At 42.9% G+C, this 10,382-nt stretch overlaps 1 protein-coding gene across 1 annotated transcript; it reads left to right on the top strand.

The window, feature by feature from the left end:
• Nucleotides 1–958: 958 nt before the first annotated feature.
• NPY (neuropeptide Y) lies at nt 959–10,052 on the top strand. The gene is made up of 4 exons (XM_021538048.3): nt 959–1,089; nt 1,254–1,441; nt 6,547–6,627; nt 9,762–10,052. Exons 2-4 carry the CDS (start codon nt 1,254–1,256, stop codon nt 9,784–9,786), a joined length of 294 nt encoding a protein of 97 aa, XP_021393723.1. The 5' UTR covers nt 959–1,089; the 3' UTR covers nt 9,787–10,052.
• The last annotated feature ends 330 nt before the right edge of the window (nt 10,053–10,382 follow it).

Below are 10,382 nucleotides of genomic sequence, written 5' to 3'. Positions count from 1 at the left end.
GTTTGAAGGGGATTCATCTTACCCAACTTCAGGCACTCTAGTAGTCAGGTGTCTATCCTATCCCAATAACCCAGGCTGTTCCTGTCATCAATGGAGAAGGATGTGTTATCTGTTTATCTCAGATCTCTTTTGTATGACGGCTTAGATCACTGTCAGGGTGTCCATCTCTCCCCACCGACTCAGTTCTGGACAGGAGACATGTAAATGAAGCAGAATAAAGCCACTTTACAACAGATACTCAGAAGGTAGCCCAGAACAGGAGGGCAGAGTAGGCGTAGAGAGAGGTAGATTTGCAGCTCTGCTGCCAGTCCCCATGGAAGTTAAGCTTTAAGATTTGTTGTGGGTGCCTTGAAAGTGCTCAAAACCACGCTGGAATGGTCTCTGAGCAATTTGGTTTATGGAAAGTGTCACGGTCCATGGCCCAAAGGTTTCGAACTATCTGGTCTTTAATGTCTCTTCCAACACAAACCGTTGTGCGGGTCTCCGATTTACCCATTTAGGGGTATGATGTCTGAGCCTGTGGCATTGATTTGGTACTTCTGGTTGTCCCAAACCGTCCCGCTTTCTTGGCTTTACGTCCGGCAGCAGCACTGCTACAAAGCCCAAGCTTGGGGTTCCTCCGGTGCCGAAGATGCGGGGCCAGCTCTTTCCGCAGAGCTCCCTTTCCCCGGGGAGCTCGGGCGCTGGCAGCGCGGCGGCCCCACAGCTGCGGACATCCAGGCTGTCACGGCCGCTCCGGGACACTGGGGGAAGGATGCCGATCGCGGGAGCACATTTCGGGGCAGCCCGTGGGTGGGCTTCCCGGGGCGGCGGGGGCGGTGCGGGGCCGTGCGGGGCGCGGCACCGCCCGCCCCCTCGGTGCCGCCCGGCCCCGCCCGGCCGCGTCCGCCGTGCCCCTCCCGGGGCAGGGGCAGGCGGAGCGGGGCGGGGGGGACCGGAGCCGGCGAGGCGTGATCGCCCGAGGCCCCTCCTGCCTGCCGGGGAAGCCTTAAAAGACCCCGGCGAGGCGCGGAGCCCCGCACTCGCAGCCCCGACGCTCGGGCAGTCGCGCCTCGCCGAGCCGAGAGCCGCTCCGCTGCAGCCGCCGCCGTGAGTGCCGCGACGGGCGGGCACGGGAGCGGGGTGGGCGGTGGGAACGGGGGAGCGCTGGGGACGGGCCGCGCCGCTCCGGGGCCGCGCTGGGGCGGGCGCGCTGCTCCCGCCGTCGGGGCAGGTGCTGACGGCAGCTCTCGTCCGTCCCGCCCCGCCTGCAGATGCAGGGCACCGTGAGGCTGTGGGTGTCCGTGCTGACTTTCGCCCTGTCGCTGCTGGTCTGCCTGGGGACGCTGGCAGAGGCGTACCCCTCCAAACCGGACAGCCCCGGCGAGGACGCCCCCGCAGAGGACATGGCCAGATACTACTCGGCGCTGAGGCACTACATCAACCTCATCACCAGGCAGAGGTAGGCACAGCGGGACGGCAGACATCTCCCTTCCCGCTCCCCGGGCTGAATTTTCCTTGGCGAGGCTCAGGGGAGGAAGGTGGGGTGCCCCCTCAAGCTGGGTGTCGCTCGCTGCTTTCCCCAAGGACACAGAGAAAGACGCGGTGCAGAGATTCCTTTTAGAGAGCAATGCCCGTGAAGCCCTGAGTTGCCGACAGGTCCGGAGCTGAATTTCCACCACCCAAGTTGGCAGAAGGGGCAGAGGTGTCAATGCCGCCTCTGCTCTCTCAGCCTTTCTAGCTCTGGCACAGACAGGCTGGCAGGCAGGAGCGTGCACAGGGAGAGCCCCCCAAAAGGGAAAGAGAACCTGGGAGCTGGAGAGAGCTAGACAGGGCACTAGGAGCAGTTTCCCACTTCTGTTGCTGCCACTGACTCCATTGAAGATTTTGGTAAGAAAAAGTGCCCATTGTGGAGAAGTAGCAGTCCAGATGTAGGCTACTTCATGCACCTGTGAGTGTCAAAAAACCCCTAGTCCTAAAAAAAAACCTCTCTCAAGATCAAGAACTCAAGCCCAACGAGTGTGGAACCCAAGTCTCCCTGGCTCTAAACAGGCTTTCTGGGTTGACTGTGCTTGTTAAAGTATGGGTAAAGGCTCAGACTGAAAAAAAAAGGCAAGTTATTATAAAAAAATAATCTTATTTGATAAAAAAAATCATCTGTCTAGTTAGGCTGTGTGATTGATAGACATTTGCCCTGAGGTCACGAAGTAGTGTGTGACACAGAAGAACTTTGACATATTTATCTATTGTTTAATATCAAGACCAGATGAGAGGTCTAAAATTAGGCTTTCATTTGTCCCTCTAGAAGTCTGAAGAATTAAATTAGAAGGGTGGCTATCATGCAACTGAGAGCTTTCCCAGCAAGCCCCCAACGTTGTCTGCCACTGCCCTAAGAGCATAAGATGGATGAGGAGGCTGATAGCAACGCAGTTCTTTGGTTCTGAACTTTTAAAGCAATATTCACAACTTGTTCACATGTGAGGCATGCTTTCGTGTCTGCAGTCTGCACTGAAATAACCTTTTGTCTAGATTACTGTTGAAATAATCCAATTCTCAAATTCTGCCTCTGCTGCCATTTTCTCTTGCATGCGATGGGATCTCCAGGCTGGTGTCTCATCCCTTCTTTTCTTTCTTTCATCTCCCTTTTCAAAGATGGGTTCTGTCCAAAGCAAAGTCATATTTAAAAGCAAAAATCCCCAAAGCCAAATGACCACTCCCCCCCTTTCTCTGTTTCACAGAAGCTTTCACTTCTGGTGTGTGCCCTGTGTGCTTGCTTTTATATTGACTGCATAGCTTTTATCCTGATTTTATGAATTGTAAGTACACAACTCAGAGACGGAAACCAGTTTCATTCTTTTGTGTGGACTTAGGGTCTGAAATGAGCTGAAATAGTTATTGTTCCTGATTGATAAAATTTAAATTTTGTTCTTGAGATTTTCCTCGTATTTCCTACCCACCCTTGTATTTAAAGGAGCAGAGGTGACCTGGAAGTACAAGAAAGTTGGCAGAAAAAAGCACTACAATGGCAACTTTGTGATACACATTTAAAAGTTGACTGCACAGATTAACTAAATCAAAAAAGTTGTGCTGTTTTTCCACTGTGGTGAATTAACAGTCCAGAAATAAAGCCATTGCCACCTCCGTTTGGAAAATTTAACTGAGTTGATGGAGGTTTCCTGTTTTGGTACTGAAATAGTCACTTGCAAAATTAATCAGTAACTTTTGAAGCATTTTGGACCGGTCTAAGGATGAGTGGTCTATTTCAGCACATGTGCTCAAAGTTTTCTCTCTTCTTACAGATTTTTAAAAAATCAGTTTCTTATCTTTGCTTTTTTGTGCATTATACTGCTTGGGAGCCCTGTGCAAGGGTAAGATGAGGTCCAGGGGCTCACCCTGCTCCTTCTGCAGGTGGGTGAGCAAGTTGTGCTCAGCATCTCGCCCGACCTGGTGTCTGTAGGTGGTGAGGTGAAGCAGTAAGAGGAGATGAGGAGATTGATGGTTCTTTTTTTCTCTCTTTAGGTTCATCTGCCATGCCTTGATTGATGTTTTTGTGATTATGAATACCATCCCCCCTACCCCACCACTACCCCCTGCTTCTGGCTCATCTTTTTGCCTTCTGCTTCTGACCTGACTCAAACATTTGAGTGCTGTTCCCCTCTGAGCTATTGTGACCCACAGAGTCTTCACCTGAGCTCAATGAGCTTCTTCCTTCCAGACCATCCTTCTCTTCTTGTATTTAGACCTTGTATTAAAGCCTGTCAGCTTTAATACCCCTGTGAGGTTACCTGAGATAAACAGGTACTTGTATGGTGCAGATCATGAGACCAGTTGCAGGCTTCTTGATTCTGATGAGATCCCTTGTTCCTTATGTTCCAGGTCTTCTTAACCTAAAAAAGAGCCCAGGACAGATGCAGACTCCTGCTCTACCGATGTCTGTGTGTCTTTGGATTAGTTCCACCTTCATTTCCTGAGCTGTCCTGTGGTCCTTGCCTCATATCTCTCTACCACACTGTTCAGGAGACCTTTTTCAGAGTCCATCTTTACTCTTCCTCCTCCTCCTGCTACTTGCTGCTACCTGTGCTTCCTCTTGCTAACAAACTATCTTCTTTTCTTGTCACTTGCAGCTTCTCCATGAGTCTGTGGCTCTTCTGTGCTGTAGCAAAGCAGTCAGGCCATTCCTGCTGGAAATGGCTTGAACTGTAGGCAGGGCAGAGAGTATATTAAAGTGTGTATGACTTGGGCAGTGCTGCTCCTGCTTCATGTCAACACCCTGTAATGGGCACGGGAGCACATCTCCCTTTCCTTTGGTTTCTTGACAATTTTCTGAATCAGATGCATCTAATTTTCTGAATTGGACATTGACGGGATTTGAATCCTAACATTAAGTTTCCATAGGAAGCTTTGAGATTTTGATGAGCCTGACATACTGTGTCCTTACTCAGACTAAGTATGTTTACTCCTTAAATCTCTTTGACTTCAGCTGGAGCTGTGGCTTATCATCATGCCCCAAACTAGGCCTTGATATCTCAAATGGAGTATGAAAACTGACCAGGTGTTTTCACCTGGCTTGGAATCATGATATTTTAAGTCTTTTAAAACAGCCATGATTTTTGATAAATGTGTATCTCAAGGAGCAAGGCACAAAGTAGCTGGAGCAAGGATGTCTCCAGGCATTTGCATCAGGAAAAAGAGATTGACTCTGTCTGTGACCCCTATTTAGCAAGTCAGGAGCAAGGATGTTTCCCAGGGGCAAAATGACAGGGTAAACAGGAGACTGACAAAGCAAGAATGGGTGTTCTTTGGGCAGTGCAGCTGGTTGCAAACACCTTGTGTGCAGCTTTGCTGTGTGAGGGCATGGTGGGTCCATCCAGCACAGGTAGTGGCTTGAAGGAACCCATGTGAAATATATATCTCCCCAACATAGTGGTCCTCATTATTTGAGTGAATCTCTGCACTCTGGGTGGTTGCTACCTATTTCTTATTCAGGCAAAACTTCCTGAGAGATTAGTGGGAGTTTTGTCCAAGTGTGAGGTGCTAGAGCAAGTTTTGATTTGTTAAATCAGTTTCTTTAACATAATAGAAAATTAGCTTTCTCCTCAGTTGAAGTCCAAGTCACATCCATATTAATTGGAGCAGGGAACTAAGAAGAAAGAAATCCCTTGATGGTGATGGAGTGCAAGGTATTTGATTCAGCATCATGCCTGATTGCACTATTGTAATAGCATTTTACTGTGTCTGGCTGGTTCTTTTCAAATACCTGCTTTCAGTCAGATCAGATTAAGAAATTTAATTGCTGAATCTGATGCTTTGTCTTTCTGGAGCACAGGTGACGCCCTAAAATTATTAAACCAATGTAAAAACACAAAGGATTGAAGAAAATAATTGAAAAGTGGAGTATGTTTCCCCATTTAAGTGAAATCAATGCACTCAACAGTTAAAACTGTTAGTTTTTTCTAAATGTAGTTTGGGTTGGTTTTTTTTTTTTTTTTGCTAAACTAAACCACTGGAATGCCTGAGGTCACTGGAGAAACATCATGATAGTAATGGATAAAATGTAAGTCTTAACTACACGTTTGTAATGTAAGCAAACTACATGTAAAATACATGAAGTTAACTACACCTTTCATTTTTCTGAAATCAAAATTTCACTCAAGCAGCATTCACAAAAGTTGCTAATGTACTTTGTGATTCAGAATGAAGTTGCACACACAAGTTAAACTGTGATCTTAATTCTTTCCAACCAAGGGAGCACGTGCTCATACGTATCACTCTTAGGCTAGTGAATTCTTGTAGTGATGTAAGCAGGCTGCTCATTGCCACTTCTGTTTTCCCAGGAAATCAAATTCCTTCCCAAGTAATGGAAATTACTTTTAACTGTTAAGTGATGTACAGTATTCAGGATTAAAAAAGAAAAAGGCAAATAGAAAGCCAGCTGCTGTGTAAATAAAGGACAAAGGTAGCTCCTGATATCCCATCTAGCTGAAGAACTCTGAAAGAGCAAGATTTCATTCTCATAGCCACATAGTTAAAGACGATTACCTTGGGATAGCTCAGTATTTGCAAACTAATGTGCTATGTGTTTGGCAGCTCCAAATGTTCTGGCTATCTTAAAAAATCTTGCAAAATTTCTGATGAAGGATAAGTATGATCTAAACCAATGAGAAAGTTCATGGAATGATAGAATTGGGATTGCAGGCAAGAATGACATGCTTGAAAGTCACATCATGCACAGCTTCTTCCCTCTTCCTCCATGCTCTCATCAGTAAGGTGCAAGGTCCTAGAATATCCAGGAGCAGCCATCAAATTAAGAAATATTCAGAGTTTCTCAATATAATAATGTAAAATAATTATGGATAAATAAATGTAGAAAAAAACCCGGAAATAAAACACGAATTAACATTTGCTCACATGGCTAAGCCAAAATAAATTGCTGGAAGGTGTTATTTATGTCTGCTCAGTTTTTTTTTTTTTCCTGAAAAGAAAGATATCACTAATGGTTTTCTACTCTGTGTTCATTTGTAAAAAGTGACGTATACAAAAATATAACTTTTAAAAATTTTTCCTCAGATATGGAAAGAGATCAAGCCCAGATACACTGATCTCAGACCTCTTGTTGAGGGAAAGCACAGAAAACATTCCTAGATCCAGGTATGTATGAAGCATTGTATTTAACAGTCTCATTTGTTATCAAAAAATATGATTCACAGGGAGAAAAGGTACCATCGAAAGCTGGTTAATCATGTCCTTAAAAAAAACAAACCTTTAATTCCATTTTTTCCCAAGAGATAGGACCATCTATGAATGCAAGAAATGCCTTACCAGGTATGATATAGTCCAAACTCCTAATTTGCTAATTTTGGGAACAGGCTGTACCTGTTATTCAGAGAAAAGGGAGCACTCCCACGATGCTTACCTCATTCTGGGCATTTTTACATAGAATTGTGTGCTGATGTCTGATGATGATTCCTTACATATTAGAGCTCCAAAGATGACATATTGCTACTCATTTGCTCCTCACACAAGTTTAATTTTTTTCCTCTAAAAATGTATAAGTGCTAAATATGCACCTATATTAACTCATACACAAATGCACAGCAGTGACTTTTCTTTATAATACAGTATTTCACATTGGTTTTGTATCTAATGTTTTACAAAGAGAAAAAAGGCCTTTATATTTCCATTTGCATTTGGCTAAAGTAACAGTGGTGTTCCAAGCAGCACTCTGGTTTCAAATGTACATAATGTATTTATCTAGTTAGGTAATGACAATTTAGCCATAATGGAAGACACTGTACTAGTGCCTGCAATTTGCACAGCTGAAAATTAAGTATGTTGAAAAGGTAAGATGCAGGAGTAGTTTTGGCTCATGAAGGAAAATACTGGTTTTACTCACAATCCAGCATGAATGAGCTCAGTTTAAGCCATTACTGATTGAAGTTTGCTGACAATACTTCTACTGCAGAAATAAATGTTTTATGCAGTTGTCTTCTCAGGAGTCTTCAAACAAGTGCTCTGCAAAGGCTCAACTAGACTAGTCGAGTACTTAAACATAATAGCCTGTAGCATTGAATTTAAGACATGATCATAACAGTGAAAGTGACCCAAAATTCCTGCTTGCCATCCAGGGAGGCTATCCGTGAGGCCTGCAGTTCTGTGTGTAGGGAGAGCATTGTCTGATGGTTTGATGACTAACCACAGCTGTGGGGATGCAATTTTCTCTGCAGATGCTTATCTGAAAAACTGCATGGAGTGCAGTGAAATGTGTTAGACTATTTTGTGTTTGGTAATGACAAGGGAGAGCCCTCACATAATGGGAAATTTCCACTATCTTGAATCTGAGGCAACACAGGGTAGTTAGTACTCATATTCTCTAATATAGCTCCCTAATAGTCTAATATTCTCTGTAATTTTCACCCCTTTATCACAAAACTTTATGATTATTATTATTGTTTCAATAGTGGTATTTACAACACACCGGGGAGCAAAAATTCATGAGCAAAATAACCAACTAGTCTGCAGTTAAGATCAAGAATTGATGAGAAGCAGATTTTTATTTCCTACCCCCTGTAACAGCACTTTAAACTGAGTATGGTATTTTTCACTCATTGCTGACAGTTATGGGAGTATTGGGAACAATGATGCCTAGTTTCCTATGAATATGTTTTCTAGGATAAAACTCTGTATGGATTCTGAAGCCCACTCCAACTCTTTCCTCCATGTGAGGACGCAATTAAATTTTCTTTCTATCCAGTCCTGTGTTTCATGGCACATCAGGAACCAAATCTCTAAAATTGGTGTACCTCTCCTTGACTTGGTTGAAATTCTCCAAAGGGTGGGAAAGTTGGGGAGGAAGTGAGAAGAGGCATGCAGGGTCAGACAGCTGGACACACAGCATGGCTGCCTAAGCCTTCTTTCTGCAGGAAGCCAGGCTGAATAAATGAAAGGCAGGCTGCTATTATTCCAAATTTAATTAAGTAAATGTTTTAGAAATTGTTACACAAAAAGCTAGTTATGGAGCAAATGTAATTTGTACTCAGTGAATCAGTGACAGAGAGAGATACCTCCTGATTTTGTGGGAACTGAACTTTGTAACTAAACACTGAGATAATGATAAATAACTTAATTGTATTCAGCTTGACAGGCCTGGCTTGACATTTCACTTTTGATGACTAAAATACACCCCAAAGGATGTTGGAGTCTGGGTGTATGTCTGACCATATGAAGAAAGTTTAGAGAGATTCTTTTAGAAAGTAATTGCAAAATATGAAGTTAAAGATTTAAAAAAAGGAGGTGCTGTGACATGAAGGCTGGTAAGGTCTTATGTCAGAAATGTGTGATATGGCATGTTTCTGATTTTGCCTGTCTTGTGGAGTGATGGAAAATGTTTAATACTCAGTAATAGGCTGTATATCTCCTGATGCTGCCTCTTTAAAAATTAGATATCTAGTAAGAAGTGCTCATATAGGTTGCCTTTGCATTCAGTCAGAGGGATGGGTAATTCCATAATGAGCTTTCCTGCCTAAAATGGGCATGCTCTCAGTTGCCCTCCAAGGCACCCGTGTCTCTCCAGTGACTGCGGAGGCAGATTAGATAGTTAATCAAGATTTAATGTGCTACTTTTCGATGGAAAAATTATGGTAAATGCATTTCTCCTGGCCTTTCTCCATGTTCTCCTACTTGTTACCTTTCCTCCTGTGTAGACAAAACATCTGTTTGCAAGCAGAGGATTTCTGGATAAAATCCTACCTTCAGCACCCTTTTCAATACATTTCAAATGCTTGATATTGAGCAGTGGAATACCACAATATTATTTTAGGATGGTGACTTTAAACTTGGGTTTTGTTTAAAGGTGCTTACAGCACGATGTGATTTTGTTTGGCTCAATGAGTTCTCTTTGGAAGTTGTTTACTCCTGAATTAATGTGAAAAATATGTCTTTAAGAAATCTGTATCTCAACATATCATAGTTTTCTAGCTTAATTTCACTAAGTGCTATTTAATGGTGTAAGGCAGCTTTGTAGCTAGTCTCAGCCATGTAAAACGTGGTAGCAGGATGTACAGGCAAGTTCTGGTACCAATTTTTACAATCAAGTACAGATTTTTGGCAATTCATAATGCATTTGTTTTTGTTGGAGTCACATATACAATTTTAAATTGCAAATATGCATATACATTTCTCATTGCTGCTATTAATGAATGTTTTAGGCAGTTTTAACACAGATTTTTTTCAGAGGGGTTTTAATATGTTTTTAATGTGGTTTTTTAAATTTATATGTGTTGCAGGTTTGAAGACCCTTCGATGTGGTGATGGGATTTTCAGCACACCTTCAAAACTTTTCCTAGTTTTCAGTTCATACTCCCCACCTCTGAAGCAAATCATAGTGTCATCCCCAGTGCATGCAGCCATTGTACTGAATTCTGTAGAGTTTCTCTCCTTCATCAGATTTGTATATACCTTTATTTAAATAAATTATTTGTGCATTCCAAAACATAACATACTAAATGAAAACAAACAACCATGTCATTGGTATAACAAAGCATTGTTTTAAACTATTAAAACTGAATTATAACTTCCCTGTAGTGTGGACAACAATGGTGTCACAGTTATTGCAGTAATTTCTGTGCAAAGTAAGATAAAGGCATCATTTATTGTGGCCTCAGACTCAGCTCAAAACTGTTTAAAATAATTTATCACAGACTTCATAACTTGGGAAAGCAGTGTTCTGAGAGGTGATCTTTTCAGAATGGCCATTCTTAAAACTTTAGTGCTTACATTGACAAATGTAATAAAATTAAAGGCATTTTTGAAATGCAGAGGAATAAGTCACTGCTTAATTCTGCTAACTCCTCAAAACTGGTTTGATGCTTGGCTGTAAGCCTGAACTAGTAATTTTAAATGAAACA

Source organism: Lonchura striata, chromosome 1, assembly GCF_046129695.1.
Source record: "Lonchura striata isolate bLonStr1 chromosome 1, bLonStr1.mat, whole genome shotgun sequence".
NCBI classification, from domain to species: Eukaryota; Metazoa; Chordata; class Aves; order Passeriformes; family Estrildidae; genus Lonchura; species Lonchura striata.
Note: the sequence above shows the minus strand (reverse complement) of the source record. Positions and strands in the feature narration are given on the sequence as shown.